Raw genomic sequence first — 25,703 nt, forward strand, 5'->3', positions numbered from 1 at the left:
TAAGGTTAAGAACTTAGTTTGTAAATCTAACAAAGTGGTACATGATCACTGTCATTTCTTTGGATGAAAAGGGTCATCTAGTAATTGTATAAGGTAACAAAGATAAAACTACAGAAGAAATACAAGCTTCAAATTTCCTAACCTGAAAATGAACCAAAAGACAAGGCTTCTACGCAAAATTGAAGCAAACAAAGATAATCTTCTTTAACCCATAAGCCGAAGCTACATGTTGCCATCATGCCCTCCCTATGGAGATTCAATTACTCCATAACATCAATTTCTTACTGTCCATCTTCATCATTTGCAGACAATTTCTATTCAATGTCATCAATCCAGTCACCATATATCCTACTGATTTTGTCAGGACCTTTCCATTTCTGATGAGTTCTCTGCCCTAGCTTCTGAATTACAATAGATGGCCTTTGTGATGGAACTCCCATATCATAAACATCAAAACGAGGAACTGAAGTGACTGATGCTAACACACCATCTGCCGGAGTTTTAGAAGGTACTCCTCCCTGCATTGAATCGGGAGGAGCAGAAGAAGAATCTCTAGTCTCTCCCTCTACAAGCCCACCACCATACTGGTGCAATTGTTTGGTCAGAAACAGAGATTAGGTATGACATCAAGCTAAACATAGGCAATGCCCACGGGTAGTTAAACAAAAATATTTATCTCAGATGATTAATTAAGTACACTACTCTTAAATAGCATAACGATCATAAGTGCCAACATGAGAGCAATTTTCCTAAATGCAATGATGTGGACAACAAAGAGTTTGAGGAAAAACAAGATTAAACATTAAAAGATTCAAGATTTGAGGTCTAGTTTTAATATGGGACTTTCTTGGCACCTTTCTTACGTTACTTTAGTTATTATTGGGTCTTAGTATTAAGTTTCTTTAAAATAGAAAGTTGTGGGGTCAGTTTTGGTTAAGTTTACTAGAATAAGGGCAATTTGATATTTCAAGATTTTCGAGTGGGCTGTCCTTCGCTGTACCAAAGGCACTTAATTTTCAAAAGAACTTAAACAACAAACTGAAATGTCTAGACAACCTAAAGATGATTCAAAACAGCAATCTGAAAGATTGATGGAGGAAACCTTCACGAAGTAGGAAACTCTTCAGTTGCTTTACGAGGAGAATTTGAACAATGTTAGAAATACTGAATGCAATAGTATTGTATTTCTCAAATGAAAGAATATACATAAATGCCTTTATATAGGAGGCATATAAGTGCAGTACAAGTAAGAGTGTAGTACAAGAATGTGTGCTATACAAGTAATATAGTTGAGCCTAAAGCCCACAACACTATACACGTTAATAGCCCTCCTCAAACTCAAGGTGGATGTGAGACCAACTTGAGGTTGTCAACCAAAGTACGAAGGCGTCCTTTAGGATGTGACTTGGTGAAGATATCTGCAAGTTGATCTTTAGAGGAGACTGAGATCAACTTGAGAGCACCATGGACAAGATGATAATGGATAAAATAACAATCGATCTCGATGTGTTTAGTCCGTTCATGGAAGACATCATTGTGAGCAATATGAATGGCACTCTGGTTATCACAATAAAGAGAAGTAGCAGAGGATGTAAGTCTTTGAGAAACCATCATAGTCAAAGGAGCTCAGATGTGGTATCAGTAAGGACACGATATTCTGCTTTAGTACTAGAGCAGGCCACATGAGTTTATTTCTTACTTCACCAAGAAATTAGAGAAGAACTAAGAAGAAAGCAATAACCAGTGGTGGACCTGCGATCAGTGGGTTCTCCTGCCCAATCAGCATCAGAAAATGCACGAAGAATAAGAGGAGACTAAACAGAGTAGAAAAGATCATGGAAGAGAGTGTCTTTAGGTATCGAAGAATGCGCAGAACAGCAGTATAGTGAGTCGATCGTAGAGCAGACAAATACTGGCTGACCGAATGAATAGCATAGGAAATGTCCGAACGAGTGACAATGAGATAAACTAGGCTGTCAACCAAGCGTCTATAAAGAGAGGGATTAGACAATGGTTTCCCCCTTGAAGGAGTCAGATGTGCATTAAGTTCAACTGGAGTGTCAACAGTCTTGCTATCAGTGAGTCCAGCTCAAGACAAGAGTTCAGAGGCATACTTGGCTTGAGTAATATAAAGTCCATCTGTAGAATGAGTGATTTCAAGACCCAAGAAGTAGCTGAGATGTCCAAGATCTTTCATCTCAAATTGCTGACTGAGAAAATCCTTGAGTTCTTGAATGCCAATGAGGTTATCACCAGTTATAATCATATCATCCACATACAAGAGAAGTAAAATAGTGCCTTTGTCAGTGCGACGAAGAAATAAGGCAGAATCATAATGACTGACCATGTAACCCAAGCGAGAGATGGTAAACCTGAATTTGGCAAACCAAGCTCGTGGAGCTTGTTTAAGGCCATAAAGTGCATGTCGAACGTGACAAACCTTGTTGGATTCAACAAAGAGACCAAGAGGAGGTTGCATATAAACTTCTTTACTTAAATCCCCATTAAGGAATGCATTTTTGACATCCATCTGAAAAATGTCTCATTTACTGGCGACAGCAACAGCTAAGAGGGCACGAACAGATGAGATATGAGTAACCGGAGCAAAGGTCTCTTCATAATCAATCTCATACTCCTGTGTAAAACCTTTTGCAACAAGACGAACTTTGTAGCGCTCAATGGACCCATCAGAGCGAGTCTTAATCTTGTAGATCTACTTATAACCAACCACAGATTTCCCAGGAGGGAGTGTCACCAAATCCCAAGTATGGTTTTTAGATAATGCATCAAGTTCCTCTTTCATTACAATCTGCCATAAAGGGTCAGTGGAAGTCTCACGATAGGTGTGAGGCTTGTGTAGTGTAGCAAGAGCAGTGTAACAATGATAGTCAAGTAAATGTGCAGGAATGAATCTTACCCGAGTTGAGTGACGAGGTGGAATGTCTTGTGCAAGATCTTTAGGTAGAGCAGGAGCAGGGGACCCTAGCTCAGGGTTAAGGTTAGGTAGCTTGTCTTCGACCTGTTCATTTTCCACTTGTTCATTAAAGGGTGAACTAGGAAAGGGATCAATGATATCTGGTGGTTGGACAGAGAAGTCTACAAGAAAATCAGGAGCAACGATAGGAGGATCAGGATCAGCTACAGAAGGAATATGTGCCTCATCTGAAAAAAGATCTAAGACAGAGGAGGAAGATAGGGAGGCACGAAAGTGAGAGAGCTCGACAAAGAGGCAATGTTCCCAAAAGACAACATTGCGGGAGACACAAAGGCGATGAGAAACAAGATCATAACACCGATACCCCTTTTGAGTTTCGCCATAGCCAAGAAAATAACAAAGCCTTGACCAAGGCTCAAGTTTGTTACGCTCAAGTGGCTGAAGAAGAACGAAACAAGCAGAACCGAAAGAGCGAAGGTGGTAATAGTCTAGAGGTGACCCAAAAAGGCACTCATATGGAGTTTGATTTTGGATAACAAGACTTGGAATGCGATTAATAGCATGAACAGCATGAAAAGCAGCTTCGCCCCAAAAAGGAGCAGGAACTTTGGTAGAGAGAAGGAGAGCACGAACAGTGTCAAGAATATGACGAAGTTTTCGTTCGGCTCTGCCATTTTGCTGAGAGGTACCTAGACAAGTTAGTTGATAAACAGTGCCATAGGAATGCAAAATAGCTTGGAAAGCATATTGAGTGTACTCAAGAACATTATCAGATCGAAAAATTTTGATGCATTTGGAAAATTGAGTTTCAATCATTTTTGCAAAATTAGAATATACTTGCAATAATTCAAAACGATGTTTCATATTAAAAATCCAGCTATAGCGAAAGTAATCATCAACAAAGACAACAAAATATCGAGACCTACCAATACTAGAGATAGAGGAAGGCCCCTAAACATCAGAATGAATAAGGTCAAAGATATCAGTGGATATTGATTCACTAGTATTAAAAGGCAAAACTGGTTGTTTTCCTAATTGACATGAGACACAATCAAAATTTTCTGTAGACACTAAACTTAGCAAACCTCTAGAAGCCAATTGTTGTACTCGAGAGGAAGATGCGTGATCAAGTCGAGCATGCCAAAATGCAAGGGAAGGAACAGAAGAAACTGCAACAAAAACAGGAGCAACAAGTGGAAGACAAAGGTTGTCCACAAGAAACATACGCCTAACTCTAGGACCGTTCCCAAGCTCCTGTCCCGTCCTTGGATCCTGCACAATACACTTAGAATAATCAAAGATAATGCGATAACCCAACTCAGCTAATTGTTCCACAGAGAATAAATTGTAAAAAAGGTTAGGAACATTAAAGACCCCAGGAACTGAGAGGTTGGAGGTCGAAACAGAACCTATATTATGACCAGACATTGTGGAACCATTTGCTGTGCGAATATTAAAAGGGGGTGGTGCAACTTTAAGTTCATAAAATAAAGACGAGTGAGGTGTAATGTGATTGCAACAAGTAGAATCCATAAGCCAAGAGGCAGGAGACATACCTAAAGCTAAGAGAGAAAAGGAATAAGATGCATTACCAACCATACGAATGACATTAGCGATGATGTTTATAAGGTCATCTCTGGAAATAGTGAAAGTGGATCCAGAAGACCAAGACTGTGCAAAGACAGGAGCCATTAGTTGGTCACTCTCAGTGTTAGCAACAGTAGTAGCATAAATTTAAATAACTGATTTGTTGCAATGATAGCAAATCTCAATACTGTGGCCAAAATGTTTGCTGGATTGTCAGCGACGATTGTTGCAAAAGGAAGAAGACTTGTCCTTATTCTTCATTTAGAAGCAAAATATGCAAAAATGGATTGCAAAAATGAAATCTACGCGAAAAACTGGGTAAGGAGCACCTGAACTGCAAAAGTCAACTCTGGCAAAAAAAGTCAACGGTCAAAGTCAACCAACTGTCCGGTTAGCGAAAGTCAACGCAGGTCAACAGCTTGTCAACAATGACGTCAGCTGACATGGCGGGTGATGTCAACAGATGTGGACGATGATGTCAGTGGGTGACGTGGTAGTGATGACGTCACCTAGGGCTGACATCAACAAGTGCAAATCTGGTGCGTAAAGGCGTGTGAAGAAGGCTGTCGGTGCTTGGAAGTGCGTGGAACACGTGAGCTTGGGCCCAGAATATTTGGGTGGCGCGTGAGGGCATCAAGGCTTCCACCAATGTGTAGATCGGCGCAAGGCGATCTCAGTGATACCTATAGAAACATAATCAAAGCAATATTTACGGCGGTAATGACACATGCAGTGGTCTGTGTGGTGTAGGACTCCTCAACGACAACTGCTGCAGGTCCGGAACCCAAAGACAATGGCTAGAAGACATTGGAGGTTCAACGGCAAGAGGCTGCGGCAACTGTTGTGACGGCAGAAGCGATGTTGAGAATGGAGTAACACCAATAAAGACAAGACTGCTAAGAAAATGTTAGAGCAGTGACTCTGATACCATGTTAGAAATACTGAATGCAATAATATTGTATTTCTCAAATGAAAGAATATACATAAGTGTCTTTATATAGGAGGCATATGAGTGCAATACAAGTAAAAGTGTAGTACAAGAATGTGTACTATACAAGTAATCTAGTTAGGCCTAAAGCCCACAACACTATACACGTTAACAAACAAGAACATGAGAGCTACAAAAAAGTCTTCGAGTTTGCAACCATGGGAAAAGAAATTGACAAACTAGCTACTATTCAGGCTGCCATTGTGCCAAATTCATCTCAACCAACAACAAATATCATTCCACAACAAGCCAATCTTGAACAAAAGAAGATTGCGTGATGAAAGAAGAGATAAAGAGATGGAGAATCCAATTCCCATACTTTAACATGTCCATCAAGTTATAATTGTGTCACTTGCAATAATTCCCATTATTGATTTTGTAATTCCTTAAAAGTTTAATGTTCATATTGGAGAGAACAATATTCCACTGTCCACATGGTTTCAAGCAACAAAAAGAGGAAAGAAAATCCATACTGGGGTTGTTTACCTGTTAGGGTCATATTTTGTATAATTGGCTAATCTGTTAACAAAATGCACTTTACTTGTATTTAGGTAGGTTTAAGATGGATTTAGTACTTCAAGAAACATGTTGTTCAAGTCAAGTATTAAAGACACGAAGATTGGTTCAAGAAACAAATAAAAAAAAGTTGTTCTTTAAGTCTCAATAGATAGCTTGACAAAAACCTACTATCGAGACTTAATGTGAAACTCGATAGATAGCTTGACAATAGCTCAATCTATCGAGAATTACGATTTCAGAATTTCGATCTATTGAGAATTACGATTTCAAAATTTCCAGATCTAAAATTTGGCCCAGTCTTATGTATTTGTTTGGAATTTCTTTTCTCACAACCCTAGACATTTATAAGGCTTATTTTAAAAGCTATCACAAATGGATACAAAGACCAAGAGACTTATTTTCTCTGTGTGAAACTATCGCGTTTGTACGCCATAGGGTTTTGTAATCAAGTGCTTCCAGATTTTCATTGTTACTGAAGTGAAGAACTTTGCAACCAACAACATCTGTTCAAGCTGCTAGAGTTAGTCTCGTACTTGGGATCCATGCAAAGAGTTAGTCACAAATTGGAGGTTTGTGCATCAAGGAAAAAAATGCTACTACAAGATCAAATCCAATTGGGTATTAGAGTAAAAGTTCAACTGTAGACTGGTATTTCGGGATAGGCCAAGGGTAGTTGGTAAGATTCCTTATACTTGTAACCGCTTGATTGTTGCTTAGTGGATTCTTGGGAATTATAACCTTAAAATCACCCGGTGGAGTTTTTGCCTTGCAAGGTTTTCCCCATTTATCATCAAATCACCCGATCACCATGTATAATTTATTTTCCGCTGCACTTAACTTAATTAATCAACTTGGGTAATTGAATTAATTAATCAAGGTCAAGCTATCTTAACCCAACATTACCCTATTTCAAGATGCTATTCAAGAGACCATGAATTATACTACAACATTTCAATACTCAAGGTTGAGTTTTTATTTCCAACTAAGGGAGATTGACGTGGACAATAATGAGTTTGATGAAAAATAAGATACAATAGCAAAATATTCAACATTTGTGGTCTAGTTCTGATGTGGGACTTTCTTCATAGGTTACTTTAGTTATTATTGAGTCTTACTCTCAAGTTTCTTTAAGTTAGAAAGTTGTGAATACAATTTAATTAAGTTTACTAGAAAATAGGGGAAATTTGGTAATTTCTAGATTTTCAAGAATAAGTTGTCATTGGCTATACGCCTATACCAAAGGCCCATGATTCTTCATTTTTTTTTCCCTTTTCCTATTTAGTAGAATTTCTTAAGTACCTTTTTTTTTATTTTTGTCGGTAGTAAGCCTAATCTTTCTATGACTAGGTTATTTAAGAGTCCTAGTCCTTCTAGGAAAGGATTTAGCAATAGCCTTATAAAGGTTTTATCATAGTCAATAATATTCATAGTGAGATTGGTTTTTATAATTTTAAACTTTAAGGTTGTGATTGCCTTCTCCTACCTAAGTGTGATTGCTTAGGAAAACATAGGTGAGATTGTCTAGTATTTATCTTTCTTTATTTATCATTCTATTCACTGTTTAGCACCAAATAACCATCAAATATATTCAAGATTCAATCTTTGAATCGATTAAACCTTCCTAAACCTTTTCTCCTCAAGAAATCTAATTTGGTGTTGAATTCCTAAACATACTACTTCAAAATTAGTATCAGATCTCATTCAAGCTTCTAGCCTGCATCATTTAGAGGCATAAGGCCAAGCAATTCACTTGCCTAGTATAAGGACTAACCTAGCAAGCATCCTTATAATTACAGATATCTTTCATAATTTGCAACAGTGATACCCAAGATATAGCAATCAAAATTACCCCCCCCCCCCAAAAAAAAAAAAAAAAAAAAAAAAACTTGTTAAACATACAAAGGTTACAGTTATCAGAGCATTGCTTAGCCTTTTCTAAATGTATAAAAGCTTTTATGCACTTTATCAAATAGGCTTAAGCTTTATGTCTTCAGGTGCAAACTCCATGATTACCTCTCCGAATAATGGTGTATGCTTCTCTCAAACCTATAACAACAGTTCAAAGCTCCCATGAGCAAGCAAAATCTAAAAGACTCAAATTAGGAGTGGCCACACTTCTATCTCAAAATTGTGGCAATGAGGCTTGGATTGTGGATAATGTAATTTGGTTAGACAATCAAAAGCCTTTGATGCCACTATAATGAAATAGAATAAAAAATAAAAGCGGAATTTTCCTCAAACAGCTTGGAAATTTCTAAAACATCTTGCTTTGAGGCAACAAAAGGTTTGAAAAGGATATCCTCCAAAACTTTTTCTAAGCTGCTAGGTGGCATTACCTAAAACAATTCACATGCTTTTTGTCATGTGACTTTCAGGTGACCTTTTATCAACTCAACTCAACCTTTATCTAACCATCTGTTAAGCATTTCTTTTGGCTTCTCAACCAGTTTTTAATCATCATCTTCTTCTTCTTTGTGTGGTGGGGGGAGAGAGAGAGAGAGAGAGAGTTTCCCTCCTTACATGATCAGTAAGAACCTTACATAATAACTGAATACAAGAGGTGAATGGTACATATTAATTTTACTGCCTAGAATGTCATATTGCATTTTTCTTTTTCTTTTTCTTTTTTTGATAGGTAATAAGACTTTTATTGAAAGAAATGAACATCGTGTTCATGATGTATCATGAAAACTAACACTCTGAACATGAAACAAATACAGAAAGCTCAAGAACTAAAACTAGTAAATTGTGGGAAACAGGAATGGAAATACATTGTGTAAAACCTCAAATACAAGCCCACTAAAACAACGTACCAGAGAGGAGATTTTAAGAGATCTAAGGGTCTCTCATCATCTTCAAAGATACAATTATTACCAAACTAAACACATTAGACAAGCTGGAACCATATTAGTGGCGGCTCCAGGAATATTTTTTAGGGTGGTCACTAAGAAACTTAAATTTTACAAAATTTAATAAAGAGATAACTTAAATATATTCACATCACAAAAAAAAAAAAAAAAAGAAAAAAAAGAAAAAAAAAAGAAAGGTATAACAAGTTTTTTCTACTAACAAAGAGAAAAAGAAAAAAATTGATTGATAAGAGATAAAGTGGGAATTGAGAATGTTGAGATGAGAGTAATAAAATAAGAGAATTGAAATGATAATAAAGAAGAGGAAGAAAAACTTATGATATTTGTTGTAACTACGGGCTGAGTCATTAAGGAAAGCAACATTATTACAACTATAAAGCTAAAAAGAGCATAATTGCCAGCATTGCCAAGGAAAACTCATGAAATACAATATTATTCTTTCCCTTATTCAAGAAAAAATGAAATTAGAGATTATTTTTATGTAATAGGTTGAAAGAATTTATGAATTTGAATAATTATTTTTCTTTTTCTTTTTCTTTTTGAATAGGTTTTTTGTTGAATAATTTGTTAACTCATTTTTGTTTGGTTTAGTCTTTTTTTTTTTTTTTTTTGGTTATTTTGTTGTTATTTGTGCTTCTTCTTCTTTTTTTGTTATTTAAGGGGGTTTTTTTTTTTGGGGGAGGGGGAGGGGGGGGGGTTTAAGGGGTTAAGGATTATGTTTGTGGGGACAGAATTTTTTTTATAGTAATGCTACATCTACAACATTTTTAAAACAAATCTTATGCAATAATTTGTAATTAGTGGGTTAAAATCTAATGTCAATATTGAGCCAAAATTAAAATTAGTAACCACTTTCCACTTAATACATAAGATTTGTTGTGAAATTATTGTAAAAATGCTGTGAATGTAGCACCACTCTTATTTTTATTGAACCAAAATTCTTATAACTTTCAAGTCAGGGTGGTCAATATTTTTATTAGGGTGGTCCAAATAGGTTAATTTGGCAAGTCAGGGTGGTTCTGTGACTACCTTGAGCTACAAGTAGCGCCGCCCCTAAACCATATTCCAAGTAGTTGACTGATGCTTCCCAAACCAATTCCTCCATGCAAAAAGAAGGGGTATAACTGTCTTCAGCATTACTCATTAAACCCTAAACACTTGAAAAACTTCACTCCATAAAGCATGAACAAATTTACAGTAAAGTAAAAGGTGGTCCATAGATTCCCCATTGCACTGACACAAGGGATCTCTCTTAACAAGATTATCAATGGTAAATATATCATCCCTAGTTGCTATCTATAAAAAGAAAAACACCCTTTTAGGCACATTTACACACTAAATGCTCTTCCAAAGGAAAAGCGTAAGTGTACCAAACAACCAAATATAATAGGAGCGCACATCAAACACACCATGGTTTGAGTCAACTTCCAAGATAGCCTATCATCACCCTCACCTCTCGGCATATAGGAATGAAGTAGCTCTAAAAAAGAACAAACACCCTCCAACTCCCAATCAGAAAACCTTGCTGGAATTGTAAATTCCAACTCCTCTCTCCCCCTTCTGATGCAGAAACAACCAGGACAAAGATCCATTTTTTAGACAGAGAACAAGCATACAGATCTAGAAAAAGGTCCTTTAGAGGTGTGAATGTACACTCCAAGGGTCGTTTCATATTGCATCTTTTATTGAGGCAAACTATCTGAGAGTCCCCTGAGGCCTTAAATTTGGCGGTTAAGCTAGGTGAGCTACGGGATAGGTTGCTTGGACCTGCCTAGCTTTCAAACCCTTCCTAAAATTAGATAAAGGAAATGACAAAAAATCCCTTAAATTAAAGTAATTAACAAGCATACACAAGTACTCAGTGCATATCAAAAGCAATTGAAACAGTTGTGCTTAAACATGTACAAAAATTAGCAGAAACAATGCTCAAGTTTACAGGATTGAAAAATTTACGTAGAATTGTCCTACACTTGAAGAATTTTCAGTAAAAAAGAAAGTTAATACAATGATTATTGTTTGGGAACTAAAACATCCAGGTATTCATATGATTAAAGCAAAGTCTCTATCCTTGGATGGAAAGTTGAAGCAAAAATGGGAAGTTATTAACATATGAATTGAGTGTTAAACTGGCAATGCAATCACAGGGTTATGTTCAATTATACTAGAAGACGAACCAATGACTCTTTCTAGTTTCTACACCACTCAATAGCAAGCAGAAGTGTTATGATTTAATACAAATATACAGAGTCAAAATCAAATACTTTCCATAAATCTTAACAAGAAGAATGGGAAAAAAATGCAAACCATTGGTACCTGCAACACCATGAGCAAAATGGCATTTCCTTCCAAAGGTGCAATACCCTGTCAAATCCCACTTATTGCAAATCCTCGTTTTCCAATTCGAGGGCTTGGCATTCGGTCCACTCACAGGAGTAGCTGCTGCACCACCATACGCGCCCAGTCCCAAGCTTATCGTCACACTTTCCCGATTCTTGGATTGCTCATCATGAAGGAATGTGCAATTATCTCCATAAGGACAACCCTCTTAGTATTTCCGATAAAAATATTCATGGTTTAAATCCTTCCATCTTTAACCCCAACCATGAAATTATCAAAAAGTAAAAAGAAAGATATATGATCAAAACTCCAAATTCTCTCCTTTACAGCCAATGAGATGCTATGCAATTAAGAAATCCTACTACACATAGGACTTGAAAATATAATAAAAAAATAAAAAGAAAGAAAGATAGATATATGATCAAAACTCCAAGTTCTCTCATCTACAGCCAAGGAGATGCTATGCAATTCAGTGGCGGTTCCAGGAATTTTTCTCAGGGTGTTCGTTAAGAAGGATAAATGACACAATCTAATAAAAAGAGAAATTATTAATTATTGTTATTTGTCCTGTTTAAAAAGTCAAATTTTTTAAGGAAACATCATTTATTGTCTTGTCTACCTTTTAAAAATGTACAAGTTTCCAAAACTACCCTTAAATAAATTTATCAAAAAATTGAATTAGTAAATTAATAGGGGTATAATAGGAACATTAGTAAATTAATGACTTTTATTTTTAGAAACATGACAATATTTTGGGACATCTCAAAATGGAATAGAGGACAAACAAAGTGGGACGGAGGGAGTATAATTTGTTATATTTTTGTTTCATTAATTATAAAATTATTAATTATTGTTTAGCCTAACATAATTTAATTTGTTTGTCTTTTATAATGTATTGGTTAATTAAATTATTAATTATTGTTTATTAGTTGCTTCTCCCAATTAATTATTGGTTAATTTAATTATTGTTTATTAATTGCACTAGCACACACCCCATGTGCATTTACTTCCCCCAAATCAAATATCCCACCCTGGCCCCATGCCTCCATCTACTCCCCACTCAACAGATAAGCCCTATGGCCCCCAATCACAAGAGCCAATCAGATAAATTCACAATCACAAATCACAATACACTAAAAGACAATTAATTGTATCTCACCAACATCAACAATCACCAACACCAACGGATAAAGCCAAAAACAGGGGCAAATATTAATAAAGTAATAAGGTAAAGCTCATGATATAGGGTTTCTCGGTTTTGATGGATCTAGGGAGCTGATTGGGAAAGGTCGTAACCGTAAGGAGGGGAGACTCTTATGCGTCAATTACTGCGACTTTATGTCTATTTCGGGTCACGTATAAAGGGTTTCCACTGATTGATATGCATGCTTTGGCAAAACATATTCTAATTACAAAACTCTTAGAATGATTGATTCTTATAGTCTTACTCCATTTCCATGGTTGAAATGCGAAACGTGTGGTTATGTCCTCATTGAGCACAGATTTTAGCGGTTAATGGAAAGCACCAAACCCATGCGTTGGCTTTGGTGCGAGGATCAAGGAGGCCGGATTTACCTTTATGAACCTCAGCGCGAAGTGGTCGGGTTCACTCTCTTATGCGAGTGCTAAAACTAGGCGAAGAATTTAATGAATCAGTTCGCTTGACAGAATCACTACTACTATAGGAGATCGGGAATTGCTCATTGTGGGATGGATAAACTGAAAAGAGAGTCAAAGAGATCACCTTAGTTAGTACACTCGAATCCTCATCAGAAGGAAAGGCAGAGTGGGCAGCCGCTGCTCCTTATTAGTCAGTCTCAAGGGGCTTGCCTAAGCTTCAATCTATGATTCCATTCCTGTAGAATCAACCTGAGCAATCAAATGAAGTCTCAAAGAGAGAGAGAGAGAGACTCTCATTTGCTTTCAGTCTTCAGATAAAGAGAGAGAGACAGAGAGTCTAAGAGAGAAACCCATACCCATTAACCCATATATGTAAGAGACTAAAGAGAGAAAAAGAAGAAATACCTTGAGGTTGAGGGAGCAAGGAGGCCTAAGGTTGAGCTGAGAGGCGGCGCTGTCGGGGCAGCATGTTGAGACATGACCGATCTCTGATCTGATCAAACCGATCTCTGATCTCTGATGCCCAATGTGCTCTAGAGCTCGAGTTTGAGGCCCGATCACTGATGACTGATGTGCTCTGGAGCTCGCGACATCTGTTGGTTGTTGTCGTTGATGGTTAATGAGGTTTTTTTCTTTAGGTTAGGTTTCTGATTTCAGTTTTTTCTTTACTTGATGAATCGGACACGTATATTGGGTTTTGGTTTTTTTTTTCTTTTTTTTTTTTTTTTTTCGGAGAATCCTTGGATTTGCTACCATCTGTAATCTATTGGGTTTGCTACTATTTGTAATATGTTGGGTTTGCATCTGTAATCCGCAGGTTTGCCACCATCTATAATCTGTTCATTTTGATGTTGGGCTTTTTTTCCCTAGTGGGCTTGCTCTGTTACAATTTTTTTTTTTTTTTCAGATTTTAGTTTTTAAAAAAAAAATTGGGCTTTCTTTTTTGCTTGAAAGTAGAACAAATAAAAAAAAAAATTTTATTTGAGGGTGTTCCTAATTTTTTTTGCAGGTCAGGGTGTTCCTGGGAACACCCTAGACTAAACATGGTGCCGCCACTGATGCAATTAAGAACTTCGTACTACAAATAGGACTTAGAGATATATCAAAAAATAAAAATAAAACTAGAAAGATATATAATCAAAACTCCAAATTCTCTCATTTACAGCCAAGGAGATGCTATGCAATTAAAAAATTCGTACTACAAATGGGACTTGAAAATATATTTGAAAAGCTTAATTTCATTTTGTATTGGAAAAGAAGTTGTGAGCAAGTATTTAATGTTGAAGAAATCACTAAAGATAATCAACAATGACAATCCCATTAATTAATAGATTAGCAACTAATCATGGTTAATCAGTGTTAGAGGAAATAACAGTGTGCAAAATTAACAAATTAAGATAAAACCTTGTCAGACCTACAATTCAAAAAAAAAAAAAAAAAAAAAAAAAAAAAAAAAAAAAAAAAAAGCATGGAAGTAATATTCGTCTATATTTATATACTGAAATTTCCGGAAATAATGTTAAATATGGAGTGTGCAAAATCAAAATTAATGTAAAGCCAATGTTACAAAATCGAAGTTTATGTAAGGAGAGAAAAATTAAGAAAACACAAATACTAAAAATTAAGCATTGTTGAAGTTTTCGCCGGACTCCCACATCTCGCCAAGTCATCCATTGTTTGGTGCTGTATGTTTTGAGAATTACCCAAATGTTTTACAACTTTGTGCGAGTTTGTGTCCTTTTATAAGTCTTTCCTTTACATGCTTTGGCAATCTCAGTTTATACCTATCCACGCAATCCTCCTCTTCTCTTGTTTTAACTAGAGAATGCCCTGTTGTGTGTGACCTTGCAATTATTTCCACTTTTTTATCTTCATCCATTTGTTTCCTCTTTAAAGCATGTTCATCTTGGCTTTCTCCACCATGTTCATCTTCTTTGATATCAATGCGTACAACATGTTCTAATGACTGATTATTATTTTCATGATGACTATCATGCATGTGATTGAGGTTATAAATGAGCTCCTTAGAATATTTATCCAACGAGTCCGGTGGCAAATCAAGGTCCCTGCGACAAACCGGGCACGTTTTGTGAGATTCAAGCCAAACGTCGATGCATTCTTGATGAAAAACATGGTAACAAACCGGCAAAAGGCGAAGCAAACTATCATCCTCAAACTCCAACAAGCAAATTGCACATTCTAGAGCGTATTCCTCTTTGTGGAAATGTTTGACACTTGAATATAAAAATGTTGGAAATGACTGCATTAAAGAAGGATCAAGGCCAGTTTTAGCAGCTGCGCCAATGACATTGCCAGAGGGTGTTCCTTGGATTTGCAATGGGTCTTGAATGAAACACCTGCAGAAGTATATAAGGAAGAAAGCTAGGAAAAGGAAAACAATTATGATTGCTGTTAGAACTGCGGATATAGGCGGTACTGGGGTCGAACTTAATGGGGAGGGATCTGTTGCCATTGCCTAAATGACTGGTTGGCCGGAGATGGGATTATTCCGGCCTTGCTTCTTTGCATGGACAAGAGGAATTTTGTTAGTAACTTCTTTCGGGTCTATAGGTTTTTTTTTTTTTTTTTTTGTTGTTGGGTTGGGTAACTTGTTTTTGAGGGATTAAAAAGAGAGAAACAAGGACGCATGTCAATGCGTTTGTCAGCATGCATATAAAATGGTTTCTTAATTTGGGAGGGTGAGGTGGAGTGCTAATGTTTAACTATTGAACGAGTCTTTGTGACTTGTGAGGAGGGTAAGAAGATCCTTCTCAAGTTTAACTACTTGGGACTCAAGTCTCAACTAATTGCTCTCCTTTATTTGTTGTTTCAAAAATATTTTCCAATTACACGGACCATCTTTCTTCCCTTTTATATATTATTATTGTTATTATCTCTCTTTATAATAGGAACATGTGACCATATAACTTTTTTTTCCCCTTAAATTAAGTGAGGGAGGAGGATTCAAATCCAAGTTTTCCTCCGTGGGAGAGTTGAACAATACTACTATTTTATTTATTTATTTATTTATTATTATTTTTTTTTTATGAAGGAACAATATCACTTTTCATGAAACCATATAACTGGCACCAATGTGTAGCACCTTTCCATATGAGAAGGAGTGGCATTTTAGGCGTTGGATGACAATAATTTCAAATTCAATAATGGACTATCTGTACTTTACTTTAAGGCTTAAGCGGTCCTGGCCTCCATGGCCCAACACATTTCTATTTGTCTTGGTAATTTAATGAACACTCGGTTGGTTCTTGAACTACAAATTCAATATCTATCAATTGAGAGTGAACTTAGTGAAATACTTTATCAAATAATTGAGTACACAAATCTCTTATTTCTGAATAAAAAGAAGGCAAATTATTCAAAATATTCATTACCTACTTCTTCTTCTTCTTCTTCTTCTTATATGTCCGTTATTTTATTCAATAACAACAGCTACAACCTTCTAGTTAACTAGTTATTTTCCAAAAATAGGTTTTAGTTGAAAATAGTCAACATTCTTGCAGGATAACAACCATTCTTACTCCTTAATAGTTAATAGAAAGTTTACTCATTCATAAAATGAATCTTGTGCCATCCAGAATAAGGCCATCTTAATACGCGTAAGAGAGGAGCTCTTTCTTTTAACAGTTTTGTAAGCCCAAGCTAATTTAAGTATTTAACAAAGCCCAGAGATCTAGATCTTTCACCAAATTGCATTTTGAAAATCCACAAACATAAAAATAAATATCTCTAGTTTCTAGAATTGACAAAGGCCATCTTCCTCGATAGCTCTTATCTTTTGTTGATAAACAATTTAAGGTAGCTAGGCCATAGGACCATGCTATGAATGGATTTACAGAAAGCATTGAGTTTCCCGCATTCTTCCTTGGCTTGCTTCATTCTCTTTCTATGAGGCTTTATTTCATTTTGATGGAAACAATATTAAGTGAAAATTTTTATAAAAAAAAAAAAAAACAAAACAAAACCGAGCATTCCATGCATGCCCCCATGGACAATAAATATCCTGCCCAGACTATTTAAAAGTAGGGGAAGCAAAATTTGACATGACCCGCGAACCTGACACGACTAACCCGTTTATAAACAGGTCATAAGTCGATGCTAAATAGGTTCGAGTCATATTTGGATTGATACAGCTAACATGTTTAATAAACGGGTCATGTTTGTGTTTAACATGCAATCCCGTCTGACCTATTGACCCATTTCGCTTATAAAGTTATTAGTTATCTTAATATTATTGCATAATTTATGATTGTTTTTATATGTTTATTAATATATTTATGGTTGTAATTGTATTTTAATTTTACATATATGGAAGTTGATAAAAATTATATAGGTTAGGTATGACCTGTTAATCAAACAAATTATTAAACAGGTATTTACATTGACATTTACATGACTTGTTAATTAAAAGAGTTAAACGTGTCAAGTAAACAGGTCATGTTCGGGTTGAGAATTCCTGATACGCTTACTAAACAGATCGGGTTTGAGTCAACCCATATAGCTAAATACTCATGGCTTGACACGACACAAACCCGATCCGTGAACACAAATTGCCAACCTTATTTGAAAGTAATAACTAATAATTTTCATGCAAATTCCACACAGGAGACTCACTTTTATACGATCACGGGTACATGTACCTTTACTCTGTTGCTTCCAGCACAAACCTCTCCTTCTAGTTATTTATAGGAGCAGAACAAGCACCATTACTGTCAGCAACGAAGAATCTTCTTTAATGAACTACACACATTAAGTTCAACAAGCTGGGAGACAGTTATTGTGCAGCTAAGAAGGCGACTTAAAAGTGCCTGAGATTGGAGCTAATCCATGATATTTATATTCATATAAAGATATGAAGAGCAATATATAACAAAAAGAAAGCACAAAGATACTCCGTTTGGGGAGGGAAAAGAAATGTACATAAGGATGTGTAGTAAGCAATGTAAAAACGGTACTAGATTTCAGGTGCAGACTCAACACTTCCTAAATAAATAAATAAACAAAAATTCTCCCACCAAAAACAATGCATATGCATGTGTCTGTGTAAGAAACAGCACAACAGAGAGAGAGAATAAGGTTAAGAACTTAGTTTGTAAATCTAACAAAGTGGTACATGATCACTGTCATTTCTTTGGATGAAAAGGGTCATCTAGTAATTGTATAAGGTAACAAAGATAAAACTACAAAAGAAATACAAGCCTCAAATTTCCTAAACCTGAAAATGAACCAAAAGACAAGGCATCTACAGAAACTTGAAGCAAACAAAGATAATCTTCTTTAACCCATAAGCTGAAGCTACATGTTGCCATCATGCCCTCCCTATGGAGATTTAATTACTCCATAACATCAATTTCTTACTGTCCATCTTCATCATTTGCAGACAATTCCTATTCAATGTCATCAATCCAGTCACCATATATCCTACTGATTTTGTCAGGACCTTTCCATTTCTGATGAGTTCTCTGCCCTGGCCTCTGAATTACAATAGATGACCTTTGTGATGGAACTCCCATATGATAGACATCAGAATGAGGAACTGAAGCAACTGAAGCTACCACACTATCTGCCGGAGTTTTTGAAGGTACTCCTCCCTGCTTTGAGTCGGGAGGAGCAGAAGAAGAATCTCTAGTCTCCCCCTCTACAAGCCCACCACCATACCGGTGCAATTCTGTGGTCAGAAACAGAGATTAGGTATGACATCAAGCTAAACATGGGCAATGCCCAAGGGTAGTTAAAGAAAAATATTTATCTCAGATGATTAATGTGGTACACTACTCTTCAATAGCATAACGATCCAAACCAAACAGCAGATAAGTGCCACATGAGAGCAATTTTCCTAAATGCAATGATGTGGACAATAAAGAGTTTGAGGAAAAACAAGATTAAACATTAAATGATTCAAGATTTGAGGTCTAGTTTTAATATGGGACTTTCTTGGCACCTTTTGTAGGTTACTTTAGTTATTATTGAGTCTTAGAATTAAGGCCCCATTTGGTACACCCACTCAAACACATGTTTTCAGTTTTTAAACAACATTACATATATTTCCACGCACTTTTTCACCCACACGTATTTCCACACATGCTTTCAAACACATGTTTTCAATTTTTAAGTGCATGTACCAATCACCCCCTAAGTTTCTTTAGATTAGAAAGTTGTGGGCTCAGTTTTGGTTAAGTTTACTAGAATAAGGGCAATTTAATATTTCAAGATTTTGGAGTGGGCCATCCTTCGCTGTACCAAAGGCCCTTAATTTCTGTGCTGAGTCCTTTTCCTTTTCCTTCTTTTTTTTTGCTGAAAGAGTTATTTTCCTATTTGTTTAGAAGTTCTTAAGTACTTTTTCCTAGTATTTCTACGAATAGGTTTTAGGAATCCTAGTCCATCTAGGAAAGGACTTAACAAATTGCTTATAAAAAGGCTTTATTGCAGTCAATAACATTCATAGTAGGAAAACCTAAGTGAGGTTTCCTAGTGTGTATCTTTTTTCATTTCTCATTCTGTTCATTGTTTTAACACCAAACAGCCATCCAACATATTTAAGATCTTTCTTTTTCTTTTTCTTTTCTCAATTATCCTTCCTAAACTCTTAAACACAAACCCTATTTAAAACCCTTCAAGATCTCATCAAGAAATCTAATTAGTGCTGAATTCCTAAAGATCCTACCTCATGATGGGTATGGCAAAGACAAAGGTTATGACAAGGATGGAGGCCTAAGAGTTGTTGGTGACAGGTACAGAAGTGGATATCCAGGCCATTTTGAAAGGGGAAGCTAGAAATAGGCATGGTCCTAATGACCACCCTAAAGGGAGTGGTCCTCCAGCTTATGATCGGTGCTAATATAGGTTCTGCCATGATGTTTTAATATCATTGGAGATCCTATACAAGTGATTTGACTTGGCAGAATGGTCAGAAAAACAGGCAAAAGAGCTTAAACAACAAACTGAAATGTCTGGACAACCTGAAGATGATTCAAAACAGCAATCAGAAAGGTTGATGGAGGAAACCTTCATGAAGTAGGAAACTCTTCAGTTGCTTGATGAGAAGAATTTGAACAAGAACATGAGAGCTACGAAAAAGGCTTTGACTTTGCTGCTGTGGGAAAAGAAATTGACAAACTAGCTACTATTCAGGCAGCCATTGTGCCAAATTCATCTCAGCCAACAACAAATATGATTCTACAACAAGCCAAGATTGAACAAAAGAAGATTGTGTGATGAAAGAAGAGACAAAAGAGATAGAGAATCCAATTCCCATACTTTAACATGGGCATCAAGTTAAAATTGTGTCACTTGCAATGATTCCCATTATTGATTTTGTAATTCCTGGAAAGTTTAATGTTCATATTGGAGAGAACAATGTTCCACTGTCCACATGGTTTCAAGCAACGAAAAGAGGAAAGAAAACCCATACTCGGGCTTTTTACCCTATCTCAAGATGCTATTCAAGAGGCCACGAATTATACTACAACATTTCAATACTTTTTTTTCCAACTAAGGGAGATTGATGTGGACAATAATGAGTTTGATTAAAAAAAAGATACAATAGCAAAAGATTCAACATTTGTGGTCTAGTTTTGATGTGGGACTTTCTTCAAAGGTTACTTTAGTTATTATTGAGTCTTAGTGTCTGTTTGGCTAGTTTATTTTTTGCCAACTTATTTTACTATTCAACTTATTTTTGCTACTATTCATGGTCCCACTGCACTTTTTGGTACTATTCATGGGTCCCACTATACTATTCCAACTAACATTTACCTTTATCTAGAGTACTTTCAGCAAAAAGTTTTCAGTTTCAACAAAATAAACAGATCTCAAACAGACCCTTACTCTCAAGTTTCTTTAAGTTAGAAAGTTGTGAATACAATTTAATTAAGTTTACTAGAATAAGGGAAATTTGGTAATTTCTAGATTTTCAGGAATAAGTTGTCCTATACGCCTATACCAAAGGTCCATGGGTCTTTGTTTATTTTTTATTTTCCTTTTCCTATTTAGTAGAAGTTCTTAAGTACTTTTTATTTTTGTTGTTAGTAAGCCCAGTCTTTCTATGACTAGGTTATTTAAGAGTCCTAGTCCTTCTAAGAAAGGATTTAGCAATAGCCTTATAAAGGTTTTATCGTAGTCAATAATATTCATAGTGAGATTGGTTTTAAAATTTTTAACTTTAAGGTTGTGATTGCCTTCTCCAACCTAAGTGTGATTGCTTAGGAAAACATAGGTGAGATTGCCTAGTATTTATTTTTCTTTATTTATCATTCTAGATTCACTGTTTAGCACGAAATAACCATCAAATATATTCAAGATTCAATCTTTGAATCGACTAAACCTTCCTAAACCTATAAACACAAACCCTATTCAAGAACCGTTCAATATCTCATCAAGAAATCTAATTTGGTGTTGAATTCCTAAAGATACTACTTCAAAATTAGTATCAGAGCTCATTCAAGCTTCTGTCCTGCATCATTTAAAGGCATAAGGCCAAGCAATTCACTTGCCCAGTATAAGGACTAACCTAGCAAGCATCCTTACAGATATCTTTCATGATTTGCAATAGTGATACCCAAGATATAGCAATCAAAATTAGCCACAAAAAAAAAATAATAATAATAAAATAAATAAATAAATAAATAACTTTTTAAACATACAAAGGTTACAGTTATCAGAGCATTGCTTAGCCTTTTCTAAATGTATAAAAGCTTGTGCACTTTATCAAATAGGCTTAAGATTTATGTCTTCAGGTGCAAACTCCATGATTACCTCCCCGAATTACGGTGTATGCTTCTCTCAAACCTACAACAACAATTCAAAGCTCCCATGAGCAAGCAATATCTAAAGACTCAAATTGGGAGTGGCCATACTTCTATCTCAAAATTGAGGCAAAGAGGCTTGGATTGTGGATAATGTAATTTGGTTAGACAATCAAAAGCCTTTGATGACACTATAATGAAATAGAATAAAAAAATGAAGGAGGAATTTTCCTCAAAACAGCTTGGGAATTTCTAAAACATCTTGCTTTGAGGTAACAAATGGTTTGAAAAGGATATCCTCCAAAACTTTCTCCACGCTACTAGGTGGCATTATCTAAAACAATTCAAATGTTTTTTGTCATGTGACTTTCATGTGACCTTCATGTGACCTTTTATCAACTCAACTCAACCTTTATCTAACCATCTGTTAAGCATTTCTTTTGGCTTCTCAACCTGTATTTTATCATCATCATCTTCTTCTTCTTTTGGGGAGAGAGAGAGAGTTGCTCTCCTTACATGATCAGTAAGAACCTTACATAATAACTGAATACAAGAGGTGAATGTTACATATTAATTTACTGCCTAGAATGTCATAATGCATCTTTTTTTCTTTTTCTTTTTTGATAGGTAATAAGACCTTTATTGAAAGAAATGAACATCATGTTCACAATGATGAAAACTCGGAACGTGAAACAAATACAAAAGGCTCAAGAGTTAAAGCTAGTAGATTGTGGGAAATTAGAAATGGAAATACATTGTGTAAAACCCCAAATACAAGCCCACTAAAATAACGTACTAAAAAGAAGAGATTTTAAGAGATCTAAGGGTCTCTCATTATCTTCAAAGATATGGTTATTGCGTTCTTGACAAACAAACCACATTAGACAAGCTGAAGCCATATTCCAGGTAATTGACAGATGCTTCCCAAACCAATTCCTCCATGCAAAAAGAAGGTATATAAACATCTTCTGCATTACCCATTAGACCCCAAACACCTGAAAAACTTCACTCCATTAAGCATGAACAGATTTACAGTGAAGTAAAACATGGTCCACAGATTCCCCATCGCACCGACACAGGAAACACCAATTAACTAGGGACCTCTCTTAACAAGATTATCAATGGTAAATATCTCATCCCTAGCTGCTGTCCATAAAAAGAAAGACACCCCTTTAGGCACCTCTACACACCAAATGCTCTTCCAAAGGAAAAGCATCAATAAGTGTACCAGACAACCAAATGTAATAGGAGCGCACATCAAACACACTAGTCCAAATCAACTTCCAAGATAGCTTATCATCACCCTCACCTCTCAGCATATAGGAATAAAGTAGCTCAAAAAAAGAAAAAACACCCTCCAACTCCCAATCGTGAAAAGCTCACCGGAATTGTAAATTCCAACTCCTCTCTCCCCGTTCTGATGCAGAAACAACCAGGTCAGAAATCCAAGCTTATTTGGACAGAGAACAAGCATACAGATCTGGAAAAAGATCCTTTTAGAGGTGTGTATGTACACTCCAAGGGTCATGTCATATTGCATCTTTTATTGAGGAAAACTATCTAAGAGTCCCCTGAGGCCTTATATTCGGTGGTTAAGCTAGGTGAGCTACGGTTTAGGTTGCTTGACCTGCCTAGCTTTCAAACCCTTCCTAAAAATAGTTAAAGGAAATAACAAAAAATCCCTTAAATTAAAGTAATTAACAGGTATACACAAGAACTCAGTGCATATCAAAAGCAGTTGAAACATTTGTGCTTAAACATGTACAAAAATTAGGAGGAACAATGCTCAAGTTTACAGTATTAAAAAATTTACATAGAATTGTCCTACACTTGAAGAATTTTCTAGTAAAAAAAGAAAGTTAATACAATGATTATTGTTTGGGAACTAAAACGTCCAGGTATTCATATGATTAAAGCAAAGTCTCTATCCTTGGATGGAAAGTTGAAGCAAAAATGGAAAGTTACTAACATATGAATTGAGCGTAAAACTGGCAATGCAATCACAGGGCTATGTTCAATTACACTAGAAGACAAACCACTTACAATTAAACCATTTCTATCTACTCTCTTTCTAGTTTCTACACCACTCAATAGCAGCACAAGTGTAATGATTTAAAACATAACAAATATACACAAAGTCAAAATCAAAGTTACTTTCCTTAAATCTTAACAAGATGAATGGGAAGAAAAAAAAAATGCAAACCATTGGTACCTGCAGCACCATGAGCAAAATGGCATTTGCTTCCAAAGGGGCAATACCCTGTCAACTCCCACTTATTGCAAATCCTAGTTTTCCAATTCGAGGGCTTGGCATTGGGTCCACTCACAGGACTAGTTGCTGCACCACCATACCCGCCCGGTCCCAAGCTTATCGCCACACTTTCCCGATTCTTGGATTGCTCATCATGAAGGAATGTGCAATTATCTCCATAAGGACAACCCTCCTCAGTATAAAACTTCTTGCAATGCCGGCCCTTATACGACCTCTGCGAGTCCCCAACAAAATTGGCTGAGCCCAATGAGGGTATCTGATACTCCTCCCTCGGCTCCGACGATACCCCCTTCTCCTCCTCGTGCTGCGCCACAATCTCCTGCCAATTGGGTGGCGGCCGACGAAGCTCCTCGATGCTGTGAGCGAAATTACAGTTAGTAACGTAGGGGCAAGTGCCTGCACGGAACTTGCAACAGAGTTTGGTCTTGAAAAACATTTTTCCTATGGCTTTGGATCGGTTGGAGGAGGTAACATCCTGGGAATTCTTGGATTTTTTGTTCGGGGGTTCGCTTCCAGAGCGAGATTGAGATTGTCTCTGGTCATAATTCGAGTTAGATGGCGTGTCGTCGCCATTGTTGTTGTTCCAAGCTCGGTAATCGTCCTCTGTAGCCCACATGGCGTTGTCGTTGACAGACCAATTTTCCGGACCACTTCCGGTGATTACTTGGACCACGTTGCCACCAGAGAAATCCATTTGGGGCTGGAATTTTTTGGGTACTTTTCAGTCACAAAAAGGTTGAAAAGTTGAAACCCTAAAGTAAAGTGTAGATTTTTGGAGCTAGTGATGGCACATAACTTAGTTATAAACGATACCCAGAAAGTAAAATTTCCAGATTTGAAGTGGGGTTGAAGGTAAAGTGTTGAATTTTCAGTGGATTTGAGACAAATGGGTCTGAACTATGAACAGTAATAAATCCAACAGACAGATATTTTTAAGGTAACAGTTTCAGTTTCAAACAACAACAACAAAAGAAAACTACTACAAGATACAGTGGTAAAAATTGAAAGAAAAAGTTACCAAATTGGGAGTTGGGTTAGATCTAGCATCGAGATATGAGAAAGAGAAAATCAGGTAAAGGAAAAGGACGGAGGGAAAGGTTGTGAAGAAAAAGGAAATACAGTATTTTTTTAGGAATGTAGTAGTAATAAAATTCAGTGGGAAATGGAAACAAATCAAACAAGGCAGTTTGAGTCAACTTTTTATATGTTGAGATAGAGAACTAAGAAAATTTAAGAGAACCCCCAAAATGGTGGAGAAAGATTTTTCGAAACACTTATTATAATTAATGAAAGTAGGTTATAATGATGAAGGTGGGGGTCCATTTATTGTACTGTTTGATTGGCTTCTTTCATTTTGGTTTTTGTCCTTTTTGTGTGGTGCTAGGAATTAAGGAGAGGAATGGTGGATTGTGAATTTTGTGTGTTGTGTTGTGAGCATATTTTTTCTTTGGAAACAACTCGTGCTGCTGCTGAATGCTGATGGCTGATGCTATATCTATGTGTTCATTCATGACGTGAAGCCTACATTAGTGGAGGATTGTTCGGTTTGTCAGATTTGTGAAGATAGTTGGTGCACAAACCAAAAAAAAAAACCAAGTTCAATTTCTAAAGGGATGGGATGGCCCAAGCCCAACTACTCTGAGAGTAGAGGGCGAATGTGCATTTATGTTAAAGATTAAAAATTTACATATATTTTATTTTGTATTTGTGTTTATTTCTCAAAAAACAAAGGTTTGAAAATGTGTATTCTTAAAAAAATAACAATTTTAAAATGTGTGTTTTGAAAATATAATTTCAAAAGATTACCATTAAA

At 36.2% G+C, this 25,703-nt stretch overlaps 2 protein-coding genes across 4 annotated transcripts; both read right to left on the reverse strand.

The window, feature by feature from the left end:
- Positions 1-25,332, reverse strand: LOC126708677 (zinc finger CCCH domain-containing protein 12-like). Of its 3 annotated transcripts, XR_007649207.1 has the most exons (4): positions 23,831-25,332; positions 21,629-21,661; positions 18,090-18,542; positions 1-142 (listed from the first exon to the last, which is right to left on the reverse strand). XR_007649207.1 is itself a non-coding variant. In XM_050408533.1 (3 exons), exons 1-3 carry the CDS (start codon positions 24,582-24,584, stop codon positions 18,262-18,264), a joined length of 1,068 nt encoding a protein of 355 aa, XP_050264490.1. In that variant the 5' UTR covers positions 24,585-25,332; the 3' UTR covers positions 17,942-18,261. The 3 variants fall into 3 exon arrangements, 2 of the variants coding, with proteins under 2 accessions (XP_050264490.1, XP_050264491.1); XM_050408533.1 differs by lacking the exon at positions 1-142 and having other exon boundaries at positions 17,942-18,542; XM_050408534.1 differs by lacking the exons at positions 1-142; positions 21,629-21,661 and having other exon boundaries at positions 17,942-18,542; positions 23,831-25,327.
- Positions 14,405-15,329, reverse strand: LOC126708500 (RING-H2 finger protein ATL29-like). The gene has a single exon (XM_050408290.1). The coding sequence runs from the start codon at positions 15,327-15,329 to the stop codon at positions 14,556-14,558; it is 774 nt and encodes a 257-aa protein (XP_050264247.1). The 3' UTR covers positions 14,405-14,555.
- Positions 25,333-25,703: the final 371 nt, after the last annotated feature.

Source organism: Quercus robur, chromosome 12 (genome assembly GCF_932294415.1).
Source record: "Quercus robur chromosome 12, dhQueRobu3.1, whole genome shotgun sequence".
NCBI lineage: Eukaryota > Viridiplantae > Streptophyta > Magnoliopsida > Fagales > Fagaceae > Quercus > Quercus robur.